A 19,380-nucleotide genomic window follows, 5' to 3' on the forward strand; every position below is an offset into this window, starting at 1 on the left:
CAAGGAACATTCTCTGCACTAATATTACAGTTGATAGCCTGCACAATATGAGAAAGACACCCCCTCCCTTCCCCACTTTTCAGCTTTTAAACTGTGTTTGTGGGGAATGCAATGACTCTATCCTTTTCCCTTAATGCAAGTTATGCAGTGCTGTTTCCTAAGTTACGTGCCTTTTAATACAAACCATGATAAAAACACTGCTAGATGTAAAAAAATAGGAGTCTGGAAAAATAGGTGGCGGTCACTTTGCACACAGGAACTGACAACAAATATTAAATCATGTTTGTCAGGCACTAACTACATAGGACACATGAAAAATGAATCCCTTGGCCCCTCTGGATTCAAACTCAAATACCCTGAGTTTGGAACCTACTACCTGAAACCACTATACCATGGCACCAACACAATGCAAGGTTTAGGTCATTTTGTACCTTGATACTACTACTGCATATTGCCTGTAATGGATTTATACAGGTGCAACTTATATTTTAATCAAGAGTATGATTACTGATTATGATGCAGGAGCTCACCAAAAATAAAAAGATGAAACAGTGATGCAAAACATTTTGTCCTTGACTGCTTGTTCTTGTGTTTCCTGCACTACTAGTTAAAGAAATGCAGTGCCAATACTCCAATTGCCCTGAAGAACTTGACCTTTTCTTGTACAGGTGATGCATCAATAGCAAACAAAAGCGTGCCACATACAATTAACAGACAGTGGAAGTCATATTAAAAGAAATGCTTGTCAGAGCGGACAAGTGCCTATAGGTAGAACTTCTTGCATCCAAACTAGTGCTTCTTTAATGCATTTTCTGTTTGTTCAGAAGTAAACAGCACCTCAAAATGCCATTGGACCGGACACACTGCTTCAGAAGGGTCCGATGTCAGCCACACAGGCAACAGCCAATACAGTAACACTAGCCTTCTACCGCACACAGCACACTGAGGCAGCATTTGTTAAATCATCAACCACCCATTGCAGTTGCTTAGTGGCTATGGTGGTGGGCTGCTAAGCACGAGGTCGCATGATCAAATCCCGACCACCGCGACCGCATTTCGATGGGGACGAAATGCGGAAACAGCCGTGTACTTAGATTAGGTGCACGTTAAAGAACCTCAGGTGGTCCAAATTTCTGGAGTCCCCCACTATTGCATGCCTCATAATAAGATGGTGGCTTTGCCAAGTAAAACCCCATAATTTATTTTCATTTTAAATCATCAACCATTCGACTGGTCCAACCATTGTTGGACCACACAAATCAACTCGTTTAGTGAGGCACCCTCTATCTTCATCATGAAACCATAAGAATAGGCACTTTCAGCTCACTTTTCAGTGGTCATTCACTCCAAATTAGATAATGCATAATACGAGGCACTTTTTTTCAGTTCACTTGTAGTGGTCGATTACACTTAACTGGACAGCACTTGGTAGACATAATCTATAGTGGTTGTCTGCCCATGTTATGTGCACACACCTGCGAACTAGGATTTGTCCCTGCATGCGAACTTGGGTCTATGCCGAGCACAATTTGGTGTTTGAATTCACTGCCCCAACTAGTCATTTCTCGTGGGCTAAAATTTAATCAAGATGACCACAACTAGGTACTCTACGTGCGTCGCTTATCTACTACAGTTCGGAGGATTTCGTTGTCTGGTAGACTAGGCTTCAAGTACAGTCAAGGACAATATTCCCAAAGAGGCGAGAGCAGTGGATCTTACGCCGCCGTTTATTCCAGCAAGATGAAAAGCTCCCATGCCACGCGCCCTCGATCGCCGCACTTCATGTTTTTTTCTTTTTGCGCAAGCTATTTCTTTGCTCACAAAGTGCTACAAGTGCATTTCTAGGAAGCACAAATGTTGTACAGGCGGCGTGACTACTTTGCCATTTCCAAGCTTTAGGCAACATGCATGCACAATTCCATCATTTCCCGTAATGTCCTCCAGGACACATACAAGTTTCCACCCCGGCCCGGAGCCATCGTGCACTACGACCCTCTTGCCTTCAGCAATGCTAGTGATGTCTGACACTGGCCTATGAGTGTTTCCGAGAAGTATTAAAAGGAAGTTTTAGCTCGCGTGCTCTGATCTAAATACATGTAAAAGGAGAATTCGTTTTTATCGGCAACCACTGCACCAAACTTGATGAGGTTTGTTTCACTTAAAAGAAAAAACTTAAAATCTGGTGACGGTTGGTTTCGAATTTTTGATTTCGGTCGTCAATTTTCTACAAAATTTGGCAAAAGTTGAAAATTTTCAGAAAACGAAACTATCAAGTTTACAACTCCGTAACTCAGCAATGAAAAATTATATCACAATTCTGTGAATTGCATCTACTAGTACATCTAAAGCAGACAAAACTTACATGTTACACATGAATCTAAAAAAATTTAGCAATATGTAAATACAGCTTTTGCAGAACCCTTGTACACAACGTAACAAATTTACGTAATATATAAATTGACATATTGAATTTGTCCACTTTGAATGATCTAATGGATGCCGTTTACAGAACTGCGATATCCGTTCTTGACGCAGAGCTACCATTTGTAAACTTCGTGCTTCTATTTTTTCAAACTTTCAAAATTTTGAAAATTCTTTCAACAAAATTAAGGAAGGCCCTAAATCGTAATTTTGCTTCCAACAGTCACTAGAATTTAACTTTCTCTCTCAAATGCAACAAATTTCATTAAAATCGGTCCAGGGGTTATCTCAGAAAAGTGCTTTTGCATTTTACATGTATTTGAATAGGCTGCGTCGGAGTTGGGCTCGAGCTAAAGCTTCCTCTTAGATATTCCTCGTATCAGCGATTTCAAGTCTTTTTGCATCTCTTGATGCTGTAGAAATCTTTATTGAAGCAGCTCAGTATAGCAACAAGGCACTACGGCTACAGTTTGTAAGTCAGGAATTACTGTCAGTCGCTTGCCATGCAAGAAATGGGCAGGTAGCAAGACTTCTGGTTCCTCGGGGGATATGAATATGCCAGTGGTCTACTGTTTATGATCACTTCGATATCTGTTAGGACTGTGCTCATGTGATCATAATCTAGAAGTGACCTTCCTACAGCTTTCCTCAAACTGTATTTCACTGATCAGACCACGCACTCCCAGAACCCACCCTGCCAAGGAACACGGTCAGCAGAGAATTTCCACCCTCACATTCCTGAACAGTGTAATACACAGCGCAAAGTTCATGAAAAGCACACTTAAAGGATAGAGCATTGTCAGGGTAAATCACCACGGGAAATCTATGATGTGCAACAATACGCCGGAAAGTTTAAAGGGACCCTGAAACGATTTTGACGATTTTCTACAAACGTACTGAGCCGTTAGACTAGGCCTTTCTGATCATTAATTGACGCATCTAAGTGCTCTGCGTGAAGCGTGTAATTTATTATAAGGTTTTAAAAGTGCACATCGCTGCCGATCGCAGCACACTGCTCGGCGGAATTTTAAGCCGCCCCTACCCATATGACGTCAGTGGGGCGAGCTATTCGATTGGCTTACCAGGGCGCGTGATCGATAATTTTTCCAACTTTATGGTAAACGAATGATGTTCGTAATAGTTGGAATGTTAGTTAATTTCTTTTTATAAAAAGAATTTAACATAAAGAGAATGCACAAGAACAATTTTTCAGTACACTTAAGCACTTCCGGCACACAGCAAGTGTTGTCTGCTTGTGTTACAACGTCCTGCGTCTTTGACGAGAGCTCCGTCGTCAGTGTCGGTCTGTCTTTTCGCGAGCGCTATGATTCGACTTTGTTGTGCTGTGCACTGCAAACGTAGCGACTGGCAATATCTCAAGCTGCAACATCGTGTCCCTCTGCAAGCCAGTAGACGAGCGGACTGGCTGCAGCGCATCGGACTGCCACTATCCGATCGGCGCCAGGATTTGTGCGATTGCGGCCGTCACTTTACACCGGAAGATTACTAACACAATAGCATTTCGCGAGTCCGTTATTAGGGTAAACGCAAGCGCAAGGGGACAGGGCCTGGCTGTGTCCCCTTGCGTGTCGTTTCAGGGGATGAACAGAAGCGCAAATGTGACTGGTCTGCACGGTGCAGCCACCAGGTGGCAAAGAGCTCAACCACACACAGTAGCAGTAACAAAATGTATTCTTCTTCACTGCTGGTGTAAATTTTTTGCAGGAGTGTAATCATTAACACGTTGCTTTTGTAAATGTTTAAAATGCTTTACACTAGGTTAGAGCTATATTAGCTCTTTCTTTGGCTGCTTAAGCTCTACGCCTACGGGTGGCTGGACCGTGGAGACCGATCAGGCAGCTCATGTACGTCCGCACTAAAGTTCCTTCGTCAGCTTGAGTTTATGCCTCCAGCGTTCCGTCGAAACTTTCAGCTAGTGTGTGATTACCGAAATACCAGACACGTTCGGCGCTGCGACAGAATGCTCGTAACAAACGCTGCTTCGATAGCTCTCGCTTGAGGTCGACGGCCAAGCGGCTAGCGGAGAGGTCTCGCACGGGCGCGGGCGGGCTCCAAAACAACCTGAAGTGGACGATGTGACGTCACATCATGACGCAGAACCAGTGAAGGCGGAGCTTAGCCCCGATCGCTCGGCGAACGAGTTGAGGAGGAAAAGCATGGCTAGGGAGGAGGGTAACTTGTAATCGCTTGTAGCTCCATTAATATGTAACGCTTCACTTAAATTGTGGTGCAAATGTTCTACTTAAGCTGTACCCTACGCGTCTACAAAATTTGTCCGAACCGTTTCAGGGGCCCTTTAGAGAAATTGTAGGCCATTGAGTGCAAGAGACGCTCTGGGTGAATAGCACAAACTACTGCACAATGAACAACACAATGTAGGATTTCTGTGTAGGCTCACTTTTCAGATACACTGGTCCAGTAAAATCTATACCAACAATGTCAAAGGGTTTCGGCATATTCACTCGGTCTGCAGGTAGCGCTGCCATTGAAGCCGTCACAGGCTTCACCCTTAAGCGTGCACACCAAGTACGTTACCCAATCATCACTCTTGATGCACTCAGTAAAAAGGGGTTTGCCATAGTGCCTAAGGGCACTCGGGTTATGCGGTAATCACAAACCTGATGCATGTCATATATTCATCTTGGCGTTTTTTCAAACCTAAGGTACCTCAGAGCATCCCTGTTGCACAGCTTGATTCTAATCTGCAAGAAGGCTTTCTGGACATCAGCCATGACTCCGAACTGGTGCAGGCAAAACCACAGCAACATCTTGTTCGGGCCTTTTTCCAGGTGGCAGTTTAGCGAAGTCATTTCAGTGCCATGGAACGACACATCAAAGACGACTCTGAGCTTAGTCGTGGGGGATGATTCCCTGATTACTTCACGAAGAGGCATGTAGTACCGTATTTACTCGCATAATGATCGCACTAGCATAATGATCGCACCCCTGAATTTTGTCATCAAAATTCAATTTTTTTTATTTCCTGTGTAACGATCGCACCCCGAACTTGCCGCAGCGATATGTCGTGTGCCAAGTCTAGCTAATATTGATCACGCTTACCATCTACGCGAACGACTCTTCAAGACAAACCAAGCGGTCTGCACGCACCAAACATTCTTGAGTAGATGCCTCATTTAATTACTTTCATCACTTTCCGCACTTCCATGACTAAAAAAAAGCTGCAACCAAACTTGCCTTTATTACGTAGGCTTTATGATGGTTGTGGTCAACAACAACAAAAAAGGCGCCTTTCGATTCTTCTCATCTGCACTCGTGGGCACGCAACAAATTGCGAGCACCAACGATAGTAGCCACGTTTACACTGGTAGGTTAGAAGTGTACCCTATTCATATGCCAACGCTTGTAACACAGCTAAGATATTCGCCCACCCTTAGCAGAAATGTGCCGTATTAGGATAGTAGTGAAGACAAATTCCGCAGTTTCCGCAGCATGCCCGCCATGTGTTTCTATGTCACTGGCAGCTAAGTGCGCCCATCTATTTCTGTCCCCTCAAAGTGGACATGGCTACATTATTGCCACAAACTTGCCGATATTAACGATATTATTCATTACAGATACGGAAGAAACTGTTTCAATGCAGGTAACGTACTCACAAGAAGAAAAAAAATCGCGTTTGGCGCGTTCGGCTTGCTCCGCCGGCCGCCATTTTTGTTTTAGTTCCCCGCACTACATACAGCGGCAGCCGCCTATTTGTTGACCTGCTGTCATCCCGCAGCAAATGCAAAATGAAAAAAAATTTTTTTTTTGCGGGAAATTTAACCGCCGTAATGATCGCACCCCTGAATTAGTGTCAATTTCTTTTGACAAAAAAGTGTGATCATTATGCGAGTAAATACGGTACTTTGTGGTAGCCGTATCCTAAATGACAGGATTTTGTTCTGCATGGTCATCCTTAAAGGGGCACTAAAGGTTAATATTAAGTCAACTTGGACTGTTGAAATAGCATCCCAGAAACCTCGAAACACTTGTTTCATGTGAAGAAGAGACTTATTTTAAGAGAAAATGCGTTCTGAAGCCTCCACGTACCTCTAGCGCAGTTCAAATCGCCCGCCCTCTGATCGAGGAGTGGCGAGGTCATGGTCTCATAGTGACGTTGCGCCGTCGGTGAGTAAAACGGCACCTGCAGACGGCGCTACGGCTTTTCTGCGTAAAACGCAAACGTGCGGCCAGAAACAGAGCCAAGACAGAGTCGAAAACAGCGCGAAAGCAGAGCTATGGTGGCTAGCAGAAGGGAAAGCACGCGACGATAAGCTGGTTCTTTATTTTATGACGCCAACTTTGATGCTCGTTGCAATGGACGACCCTGACAACGACACACTGGCTCGCGATGCTGGGCTCGACTTCAGCGATTTAAGCACTGATGAACGTGACCTGCTGCTGAGGGCTCACGCTGCCGACGTCGTTGCCTACTACTATGACGGCAACTTTATGTCATGGCTGTACATATTCGCACATTTGTAGCTTTTCCTTCGTGAAAACCAAATGCCGCACTCACCGCCCCGTCTTCGACCTGCAGTTGTTCTTGCGCTTGAAAGAGAATGCAGGCAAGACCGACGGAACAGCGCTACGGGAAAGCATTGCTTTGAAAGGCACTCCACACAACTTCAGTAAGTCGGCGTTGAACTCGCAATCCTCTGGACGAAAGTGAAGCGAGCATACTGAGATTTTTCGGCTCTTTGCCAATGCGCTGTGGCAGAGGTACGGCACTTAACCACTTCGAACGGAGAGGTTCACTCATTGGCACACAGTGATGAGTAACATTAGATTCACCGTTGCAACTGCCGTTGGCCAAGTTCCGTGGACCGTTTGCGCATCCCACGACATCACATGGACGTGGCATTCTCACTGCTTGTTCCATATGCAAGTTTCGCGAGCCAGCAGAACCAGCGCAGCACGACGCGATAAAGAAACAACTGAAACTCCAAAACGCGCTTGGCACAGAGTCGAGCGATAACGAAACCTTTCGACCACCCATACAACTGAAGGGCAACGTCAAAATGTTATTTTTTCTTAGAATCGAACAGAAGTAGATAAGTAGCATTTTCTTCCGTCTTATAACATAATGAAATGATCTTTTTAATACGAGTAGTTGAGTACGAGTGACATAAATTATGATGAGGAGTGCCTTCGTCATCGGGCTAGTATCGGAATGTCGCTGGGGGGTCTCAAATCGTGTCATGCATTTACCTCAACTTCTCGGTTACTATAGCTCTGTTCGCGATTATATTGACGCCTTAGACGTTCTAGAGCATTGCTTTATCACTTTAACCTGACTTCATAGTAACCTTTAGTGTCCCTTTAAGATCATGTCTGACTACTACATCATAGCTAAGCAGAGCGTCTTTGTTCTGAGATAGCCGATGAAGGAGGCATTGAAGCCGTTTGATAGCTACCACACAATTATCGTGCAGGTCTGCTTACAAGTCCTTCCAAGGCAGACAAACTTCATATCTGTCATCGCGCAGCTCAACGGTTTCGTTGAAAGCTTTTCAAACTTGCTTATCATGAGAGGATGGTTCAATAGCATCTGTGATCCCTAAGCTTTTCAGCTGCAAAATTTTTGCAGTTGTAAGGATACACCTTCATTGTTCATGCAGCAATTCGTCCGAAGTACAGCAGCCGACCGATTTTTCGGACTTGATGGATATTCCGGACTTCATAAATGTACCATCAGGGTTCCCATAGAGCTAATGGATTTTCGCGACCGATTTTTCGGACTACATAACGCCAGAAGGTCGATTTTCCGGACAAAATTTGCTGCGACAGACCAGTGCTATGAATCAGAAAGGACGCCATTTTGAATCTTGAGTCGACTGACTAGTTTCGGATTGGACGTGAAGTGGCTTAGATAGGTATAGTAATTTGATTAGCAAGTATAGGAGGCATACAAATCCATGCAGAAACAGTGGCGCCTGTTGTAAAAAACACCAACCTTAAAGGGCATGCTTTTGCCAGTAGCCTGCGGCGGAAGCGATTTTGAGAGCCGGAAACCGGTCATGCACGGCCAGTTTTGGACACCACCTATGAACGCCAGGTGAAGTTCACGATAACCACCATTATCATCAGTTTTGCCTCGGTGTTACAGGTGGTGTCACGCACGTTTTCGTCCAGCAGTGATCTGCCGGCTTTTATCCAGTACGGTGCAAGTGAAATCATCGCCTGCCATCACTAGCTGCCGTACAACATATTATCGCTATTTCAGTGTGTTGCGGCCGTACGTTCAGCGAAATGCCTATGTGTTTTCGACGCCATGGCCCCTGCTCTTCACCCACCTCCCCCGAATGTGTTGAAGCAGCGTGGAAAATATTGGACCAGGACGCTGGACAAGAAGGCCGCCATCATCAGGCTTACCGAGCAAGGACAGACCCAAGTCGACGTCGCGAAGGAGTTTAATATCTCCAAACAGACCTTCATCATCATCATCAGCAGCATGGTTACGCCCACTGCAGGGCAAAGGCCTCTCCCATACTTCTCCAACTACCCCGGTCATGTACTAATTGTGGCCATGTTGTCCCTGCAAACTTCTTAATCTCATCCACCCACCTAACATTCTGCCGCCCTCTGCTACGTTTCCCTTCCCTTGGAATCCATTCCACAACTCTTAATGACCATCGGTTATCTTCCCTGATCATTACGTGTCCTGCCCATGCCCCCCCCCCCCCCATTTCTTTTTCTTGATTTCAACTAAGATATCATTAACTCGCGTTTGTTCCCTCACCCAATCTGCTCTTTTCTTATCCCTTAACGTTACACCTATCATTTCGGCAGCAGTGCACTACGGAGCCACATCTAAATTTTGCCTCTGCTTTTGCAGCCCGAAACCGGACTCGACCAACGTGCTATCGCCCCTTCTGACGTCTACAGTGCCGTGTGTGTCTGCACCACAACAGTGATCGGAGTCATGTGGCCGGAGCTACTCTTCTGCGACTGCGCAAGGGTCGGACGAGCGCCAGACCACAGCATAAAACCGTCAACGGAGCGAGCACCTGTTACAGTTCGGCAGCACTGCACTACGGAGCCACATCTAAATTTTGCCTCTGGTTTTGCAGGTGAGCGGAATATCCTTATTTAGTCAATAAGTCATAGAATCTGTGCACTGCTGCCGAACCTATCAGCTTTCTTGTACTTGTTTGATTCTTGTTACTGGTGTTGTTAGTGTATCGACGTACACTTTTGCTGTGCAATGTCGAAAGAGGCTAAGGCCATTGAAGACTTGAGGCGGGAGCTCAGGGCAGACTTGAGGGCCATAAAAGATAAGTTTCAAGAGGTCACTGAGCTGAAAACAGAAATACAGCAGGTTCTAAAACTAAACCAGGATCTTCGCACTGAGAATGCCAAGCTATCATACAGAATCGAGGAACTGGAACAATGTCAACGTTCAAATGACATTGAGATAAAGGGCATTCCACTTGAAGGCGAACCACTAGCCATGAGGCAAATTGGCGAACTGATTAAGGAAGAGGTCTCAGAGGCTGATATCGACATCTGCCACCGAGTGCCTACTGCTTGACATGATGAAGCAAATATCATTGTTCGGTTTGTCCGCATAACCAAGAGGAATGCCTTCCTTAGCAAAGCTAAAAAAAGCAGGATGGATACAATTACACTGGGCTTTCAATCGTCCTCAAAGGTGTTCGTAAACGAACACCTCACACGGTACGGCAAACTACTTCTAGGTGCCGCAGTAGAAAGAAAGAACGAATTGAGATGGCGGTTCGTATGGACGGCTGGCGGCAAAGTGTTCGCATGCAAGGACGAAAATTCACCACCTATTCGAATCGCCAGTATGGAAGACATTGATAATATGACAACGTGAGCGTCATGGCCTGCTTCTCCTCTTTCCTTTTTTACAGTTAGTTTCACCGTATGAACTGCACATATTATGATGTTCAGTCTTTCAATAAATTAGTGTCTCATACCCGTAAATTGCTGAAAATGTTTCACCTAAATGTGCGGAGCATAAAAAACAAAGAGGACAAACTGAATTGCTTATTTGCGTCAATCGCCCACAATTTTGACATCTTATTGTATTGTGAAACATGGCTTACTGTGAACGATAACCCCCCGTACTGTGAAAATTACACATACCATGGGTTAGTAAGAACAAAGTGCAGAGGAGGTGGCGTGGCTGTCTATGTTAAACAGTGCCTTGTACATGAGGGAATTTCAGAATTTTCACTTGTAACGAACAATATAGAATGTATAATGGTACGCTTAGAATATGTCACAGTTGTGGTTATGTATCGCCCACTGTTGGGAAACAAACTGATATTCTTTGATTTCCTAGAACAGGTGCTACATTTCCTGAGCCATTCGTCCTCCCCCTTTATCATAATGGGTGACGTAAATATAGATATGTTGTCGGACGATGTATCATCTAGACAGTTTGCTGGTCTCATGAATTCGTTCATGTGCACAAACGTAATCTCGGAACCCATGAGGCTAACGGCGCAAACAGCTACCTTGCTTGATATATGCATAACCAATGTACACCCAACTGACTGCCTTGCGGGACTGTTATCTGCTGATATAAGTGATCATCTGCCTGTATTTTGTTTCATTCCTCACGCACACAAACGAGGGAAGAAGGAAAAAAAGCGCAGATTCGCAGTTTCCACGCAAGCGCATTAGAAAATTTTTGTGCCCTGATCCTATCAACAGACTGGTCATCTGTATATGAAAAACAAGATCCAAATACAGCCTACGAATTGTTCTTTCATAAAATGATTACGTGCTACGACCTAGCGTTTCCGTTGAAATTTTGCAATCAGAGGAGCAAGAAAATACGAAAACCCTGGATAAATGCTGCTTTGCTAAAAATGATAACAAGAAAAAACAAAATGTATCACTTGTTTGTAAAATGCAGGAGCGTGCAATTGTTGACTGATTACAAAAAATACAGAAATAAGGTCAACAGTGCATTAAAGCAAGCAAAAATTAAGTACTATGAACGGCTATTTGCTAAAATAAAAAATGACCCTAGGAAAGTTTGGAATGAAGTTAGAGACTTAAGATCTACGAAAAGACAGAACACGGAGATTAACATAAAGACAGCCACTGGCGTGTTGACAGGCAGAGAAGCAGCAGCTGCTCTGAATGAATATTTCATCTCCAGCACCCAGCATCCCAACAGGGGGGAGCCCACGGCCACATGTATAGTGAATAAATTCAGTCTTACTAACTCAGTGATACTTACACCTGTTACACCTGCTGAAGTTGTGCAACTGCTGTTCAAAGTAAAAAACACCGTCTCTGCTGGGTACGATGATGTGAAACCAGTACCAATGAAATACATTGCGGATATAATTGCACCCGTCCTTGTTCACATCATAAACAGAATGTTTTAAAGCGGTATATTTCCTGATTGTCTAAAAATAGCATGTGTATGCCCTATTTACAAAGGAGGTGATAAACATTTAATGACAAATTTCCGGCCGATATCTGTCTTACCTGTTCTGTGAAAGGTGTTCGAGAGTGCCCTGAATGTTAGACTACAAACATTTTTCAGTAAATATAGTGTAATTAGTGACATGGAGTATGGATTCCAAAAAAAATAAATCTTGTGAAGCAAACATAAAATAATAACAAATATTGAAAATAGAATGTACACATTAGGTTTATTTGTAGACTTCAGGAAAGCCTTTGATTCAGTATGCCACAGTTAATTAATTAGCAAATTGGAACAGTGCGGTGTACGAGGTATCGTATTGGAACTTTCACGACATTACTTAACCAATCGCTATCAATATGTCAGTATAAATAATGATGTTTCATCTTACGCAGAAATCGTAACAGGTGTTCCACAAGGATCAATACTTGGGCCTCTTCTATTTATAATATATATTAATGATCTGTGTGACATCACCGACTCTCCCGAATTAGTTATGTATGCAGATGATACTAACATATTCTTTAAAGCTGCTACTATAATAGAGCTCGAATCAAAAGTTAACAATTACCTGAAGCAACTCTCTTGCTGGTTACAACATGATAAGCTACAAATGAATTCCTCCAAAACAAAATATATGATATTTGCTCCTACTAATAAACCACGTAGCTGCAATGTGGCTATTCTTTTTGAAGATGGGCTGATAGAACAGGTAAAATGTCAAAAATTTCTAGGAGTGTGGTTCCAAGAGGATTTGGCCTGGAACATGCACATCGACAAACTTGCTATCGAACTAAGCAGAACCGTTCGCTGCTTATACAGACTGAGTACTCTGCTTCCTCCATGGTTAAAAAGTTCTTTATACTACGCACTCTTTTATTCTAGATTAACCTACTGTATTTTGATTTGGGGGCACAACTTCGCAAAAAAATTATAATAAATTGATAGTGCTACAAAAAAGAGTCCTACGCGCATTCGAGGGATACTATGGCCCTGTACAAAACTTTAGAACCACACCATATTTTATGAAACATTCTATGTTAAAGGCAAACCAGGTGTATTATTACAGGTTGCTGCAATACATTAAACAAAACAAATCGCAGTACATCTTGAATGTACCCACCAATCCGCATTACAGCCTTCGACGACATAACATGAGAACACCAAAAATAAGAACCAATTACGGAAAACAACTAGTCAGTTACCAGGCGCCTTCACTACTAAATCGCCTACGTGATTTTGAAGATGAAATTATAGAATATTCGAATAAATCATTCAAAAATTTTCTCATCCTGAACAACATTGAGTTCGGCTGATTAGAACCACACTATCAATTGTCAGTCTTTTGTTTCCTTTGTTTTCTGGTTGTGGTTGGTCTCAAACAAAATGCATCGTACTTAGATTATCCTGTTGGTTTCTCATATTTCTTGTATACATGTTTTGTTTCACGAAAACACTATTGTCTCGCGACTATCCAGTTGATTTCAGTATGTATGTATGTATGATAAATGTTGCTGCGTACGGCCTGCGTGCTGAATTGCTGTGAGAGCAGAAGCCTTCGTCAGGCCAAATGGCCTTTAGCTTCTGCTTCCTTTCTGTTGTAAACAGGAGAAATAAATTCATTCATTCATTCTTCTTTCTATAGCTCGTTGCGTCGTACTCAATTTAAGTAGAACCCGTTTCGTAAGCCTCCAGGTTTCTGCCCCGTACGTGAGTACTGGTAAGACACAGCTGGTTATAAACTTTTCTCTTGAGGGATAATGGCAACCTGCTGTTCATGATCTGGGAATGCCTGCCAAACGCACCCCAGCCCATTCTTATTCTTCTGATTATTTCAGTCTCATGATCCGGATCCGCAGTCACTACCTGTCCTATGTAGATGTATTCCGTTACTACTTCCAGTGCCTCACTACCAATCGTAAACTGCTGTTCTCTTCCGAGACTGTTAAACATTACTTTAGTTTTCTGCAGATTAATTTTTAGACCCACCCTTCGGCTTTGCCTCTCCAGGTCAGTGAGCATGCATTGCAGTTGGTCCCCTGAGTTACTAAGCAAGGCAATATCATCAGCGAATCGCATGTTAATAAGGTGTTCTCCATTAACTCTTATCCCCTATTCTTCCCAATCCAGGTCTCTGAATACCTCCTGTAAACACACTGTGAATAGCATTGGAGAGATTGTATCTCCCTGCCTGACGCCTTTCTTTATTGGGATTTTGTTGCTTTCTTTATGGAGGACTACGGTGGCTGTGGAGCCGCTATAGATATCTTTCAGTATTTTTACATACGGCTCATCTACACCCTGATTCCGCAATGCCTCCATGACTGCTGATGTTTCGACTGAATCAAACGCTTTCTCGTAATCAATGAAAGCTATATATAAAGGTTGGTTATATTCCGCACATTTTTCTATCCCCTGATTGATAGTGTGAATATGGTCTATTGTTGAGTAGCCTTTACGGAATCCTGCCTGGTCCTTTGGTTGACGGAAGTCTAAGGCGTTTCTGATTCTATTTGCAATTACCTTAGTAAATACTTTGTAGGCAATGGACAGTAAGCTGATCGGTCTATATTTTTCAAGTCTTTGGCGTCCCCTTTCTTATGGATTAGGATTATGTTAGCGTTTTTCCAAGATTCCGGTACGCTCGAAGTCATGAGGCATTGCGTATACAGGGTTGCCAGTTTCTGTAGAACAATCTGCCCACCATCCTTCAACAAATCTGCTGCTAACTGATCCTCCCCAGCTGCCTTCCCCCTTTGCATAGCTCTCAAGGCTTTCTTTACTTTTTCCGGCATTAGCTGTGGGATTTCGAATTGCTCTAGACTATTCTCTTTTCCATTAGCGCTGTGGGTGCCGCTGGTACTGTATAAATCTCTATAGAACTCCTCAGCTACTTGAACTATCTCATCCATATTAGTAATGATATTGCCGGCTTTGTCTCTTAACGCATAGATCTGATTCTTGCCAATTCCTAGTTTCTTCTTCAGACTTTGTCTGATTACAAAGAAAGAAAAGATCTTGTTTGCCGTCGACCAGTCGCACTGCAAAACTACAAAAAATTACCAGAAAGACAACATCTGAAGCTTGAAGAGGCCCTGCAGCTGTGGTTAAAAGGAGTCCTAGCAAAGAACCTCCCCGTTTCGGGCAACATGCTCAAGCAGAAAGCCGAGATGCTCGCTTTAAAAATGGGCATTCAGGACTTCAAGTTCACCGAAGGCTGGATCCATGGGTTTAAGAAAAGGCACGGAGCCTCTTTCAAGAAAGTTTGCGGGGAGAGCGGTGCCGTGGATCAATCTACTGTAACGGATTACCGGACGAGTAAGTTGAAGGCTCTGCTACAAGAGTATGCTCCTGCAGACATTTTTAATTGTGACAAGACAGGCCTACTCTTCAAAATGTTGCCGGACCGTTCACTTTTCTTTATTAATGAGGCCTGCGCTGGTGGGAAGCATAGTAAGGAGACAGTAACTGTCATGGTCGGGGCAAATGCGGTTGGCACTGAGAAGCTGCCCCTCCTAGTGATACAGGAAGCAAAAAACCCACATTGCTTTAAGGGTGCGAAATACCTGCCTGTATGGTACAGCAGCAATACAAAGGCCTGGATTACACTAATTATGCTTGTTCAAAGATTACAACCACCATGTGGACCGGATGTTTGAGTGCCAGAAGAGGCAAGTGGTAATAGTCGTAGACAACTGCGGGGCACACGGCGCCGTAAACAACCTGCAAGCTATTTGTCTTGAATTCTTGCTGCCGAATACAAGTGTGCTCAAGTCGATGGACCAAGGGGTCATTTAAACCTCAAGGTGCACTACCGGGCCCATTTACTTGGTCGCACACTCACGTGCTTTGACAACGGGAAGACATACTCCGGTAACTTGTTCACAGCGCTCGGCATGCTAGCGGATGCCTGGAAGGCTGTTCAGCCTTTGAGGATTGCAAATTGCTTTAGGCATACTGGATTTTGCAACTCTGAAGAGCCCGTGACCGAAGAGGCAAACAGCACCATTGATAACATCAACACCAGCGAGCAGCTGATTGCCAACTTGCGCAGCAGTGGGATGGACCTTCCCGCTGCTGTTACTTTTCCCTAGTTTGCCGCGATCGACAAAACAACATAGAGTTGTGCCCGGAGCTTACAGACGACGAGATTGTGCGCCAGGTGACCGCACCACCGCAAAGCGACTCTGACGACGACACCTCTGGCTGCCCGCAACCATCAACGCAAGACGTCATCGCTCTAATATTGTTGTCTAGTGCGTATGACGAGAACATGATGCTTAAACAGATGCAAGCAGAAGTCGTTACAAAAATAAGGAGTTTAAAACAAAGGACCATCAGCGCCTTTTTCAGTCCAGTTTAGCTGGAATAAAGTTCGGTTTTGTGACTCACGGATTTTTCAGACTGTTCTTTTATTCGGACTATTTTTCGGTCCCCTCCAAGTCCGGAAAATTGGTCGGCTACTGTATAATTTGCTTGTGTGTGCGGGTTAATGGGCTTATCGTTGTTTACGGGTCCTTGGAGTGTCCAGCGCAGTACAGTTTCAATTGAAAGGAGTGTTTCTCATCACAAGTGACATTCTTCCTCAATATCTTCCACAATTGTTCTGACCCAATCAATAAGCTTATTCCTTCTTTTTGGTAAATGCTGGGGAAGCAAAGGGCATCAGCCAATCGCCAACCACAATTCTACAGGCCTTTGATAAAATTGTGGTCTTTTGGCAGTTCAAGAAGGACTTCACAGAGGTGTGCTATTTCATTGGCTTCGATCAAATGATAAACACCGTCAAACTGACTTTGAAAGGTTGCTTCCATTAGTCTTTGACGAGTACTTCGACCTCCACCTATATTCCCAAAAACGTTGACAAACGTAAGCCTGTCCTGACAGCTTGAGGTTTATTTTTCTTAAGATATCTTCATTAATGAAAGTGTGCTGGCTACCGTTATCCAGAATACCTCTAATGTGGCAGGAACTCTTGGTACTCTTTATCCAAGCTCCAAATGTCTGCAGAAGTATGATGTCTATGTTACTTCACTTAGTTCCGTATGGCACAGCATACAGGGAAGTACTGCTCGTAGCGTGTTCCAGTGGCATCGTTGCGGAAGCACGTTTAGCGCCCGTCGAGTCCCTAGCTCAGTGTCCCTTGCCTTACACCTGAAGCAGCAGCCAGCCATCGACAAACGACGTTTCTTTCTCCAAGTTATTAATTGGTGCATTGCACTCCTGCGTTGATCGTGCCTTATGGTAGGAGACACACGCTTCCTAATTTGTCATAGCATTGTCATTGAAGACTGCAGCTGATGTTGTTGGCTGACTCTTATGACTGCCGGAGGGCTGCTATTGACTGCCATACAAGACACGTTGCTGGTAGGTAGTCTGCTCCCTACGCTCCCCCTGAATGCGAAGGTACTTGATCAGCTGCCGAAGTTCTTGTTCTGAGCTTGGCTGGTCACTTGCACTTGACGCCTCAAGTCGACGCCGTCAGTAATATTCTACCATTATGTCTTGTGGAATCGATTTCGTCAGCACCTCGAGCACAGTTTGACTCCCAAGTCCTATGAGGCCCCTGATGTTTAGTTGCACAAAGTCGTAGAGGCTTCTCAGAACACTAATGTACGCAGAGGTGACGATGAATCGAAGAGTGCGGAGGCTTTCCAAGTATTCTTGTTCAATAATTTGCTCGCTTCCAAACAGCTCCTTCAAGATGTAAATGGCGCGCTCATAACTGCCATCTGTTGTCAGTGTGCCTGCAACAGCCATTGCAGCTTGGCCGTCTAAAAGAGACCGAAGGTAGTGGCACAGATCGACGTCGTTAAGCCGCAGGCTCTTATGTACCGAGTGGCGAAAGAGGTCCCAAAACAGAAACCATTTCGCAGGGGAATTGTCGGATCTCATTAGGTCTAGCTTAGGAAGTTTCGCTCTGGACAAAACGGAAGCTTTTCTCGGGCTTGTTAGACGCAACAAAGATGAGTTAGTTGTTACATCACCATCAGGCCTTCACGTCGCTGAAGTACGGAGGGTTAGCTCCTGGATGTGATTTCATAGAAGACTAATTCTTCCCGCAGCGTGGTCCTCATATTCCAGCACAATGTCAATGTCAACAGCCATCTCGTCATTAGTAAAATCATGACCAACGTGTGCTTTTGACGTGCGATGGTCTTGGTGGTAATTTCCTAAATTTCAGACACATTACAGCGTGCCATTCGATATTCAGACTCCACCTGCTTGACCATGTGACGATTTGGCCACAGAATCAAGCAAAAATAGCGACATTTCGGTTTTAATAAGTTGCCGGCATGGTCCTCAGCCACGTCGCCGGTGCCTCCTTGAGAACAAAACTAGTAAAGACAAGTCAATCCAGTAGTCGCTAACCGTGCCCAAACTGTAGGCAGCATCGGCTGTTAGTCGTGCGAGTGCCACACATCCAGAGTTTGTTCCTTTATGTGTCACACAGCAACAGTGTCCTAGGCAACTCCTCCAATCAGTTTCAAGCAGCAACAACTCCACCCTCAATGTCTGTGCTGACAAGGGCAGTGTTGAATGAGGGAAGTGTAGGACAATGACTGTGTTAAAGAAACTCGCAATCATTCAGAAATCGCACCTCGGTTGACTTCTCTTATGTTGCCAGAGGATGAAGATTTGATGCATGCACTGACTGTACTTTTGTCTATCTGTAACAACAGCATGACAATGGTTGAAAAATGGACTGACCAGGTCACAGATAACTGTACATATGTGCAGAAACACTTTGACAAACTTAGGCTGTATTCTCGGATGATCACTTTCGAAGATACTGTTTTCAGTTTCGTAGCACCGGATACTTTGAAGGACGACAGTAAGCCTGGCACTGTAATAGGACAGTGTCATTGGCACTTTGCCAAGAATGCCGTCGCTTGTAGACACTGATGTGTCTGACACCAGTCAAGCGAAATCTTGCCAACGTGATTCTCTGAGAATGCGACACACCTTTTTCAGCCACTTGTGCAATAAGTCACTCATTCTCTACCAAATCCAATACTTCGAACTCCCAATTATTCAAACATTTAGACGGCCACCATCGAGTCCGAATTACCTGTTGGCAACTGTAAATCCTTTAGAGGCTGAGCCATGCATATTGTCTTTGTTTTAATATTTAACAGCCTGATCAGATTATCTTTATAGCATGTGCAAGTAATATCGTTTCCTGAGTATTATATATTTTTTTACATCTTGTTTTCCACAGTGCTGTGGAAAACACATTAGGGGGGTTCTACTGTATACCTCGAAACCTGCTTAGGCACCCTTTGACAATGAAGCAATCAATCAGACCAGATAATAGAAAGGCATCTTCACCACTATATCCAGCTACTGGCTGCAGATGACTGTCCCAAGGGAAAGCAAAAAGCAGCAATAATATCGCACCTGAGCTGCTTGCTTGGCCTTCTCATAAGACTTCATGTCAACAGCAAGGCCCTTCTCTTCAACCATCAGCTGGGTTAGATCAATGGGAAATCCATATGTGTCATACAACCTCCAAGCCACTTCACCTA

At 44.1% G+C, this 19,380-nt stretch overlaps 1 protein-coding gene across 2 annotated transcripts in view; it reads right to left on the reverse strand.

Annotated features, from left to right (window-relative positions):
- The window catches only part of AlaRS (alanine--tRNA ligase, cytoplasmic), a 78,087-nt gene that overhangs the window by 37,688 nt on the left and 21,019 nt on the right, over positions 1–19,380 (reverse strand). For both annotated transcript variants that reach the window (XM_075703959.1, XM_075703960.1), the window contains exon 11: positions 19,253–19,377. In XM_075703959.1, the coding sequence (XP_075560074.1) occupies positions 19,253–19,377 (125 nt within the window). The remainder of the gene's footprint in view (positions 1–19,252; positions 19,378–19,380) is intronic.

The sequence above is a fragment of the Dermacentor variabilis genome, chromosome 1 (genome assembly GCF_050947875.1).
Source record: "Dermacentor variabilis isolate Ectoservices chromosome 1, ASM5094787v1, whole genome shotgun sequence".
Classification (NCBI taxonomy): Eukaryota; Metazoa; Arthropoda; class Arachnida; order Ixodida; family Ixodidae; genus Dermacentor; species Dermacentor variabilis.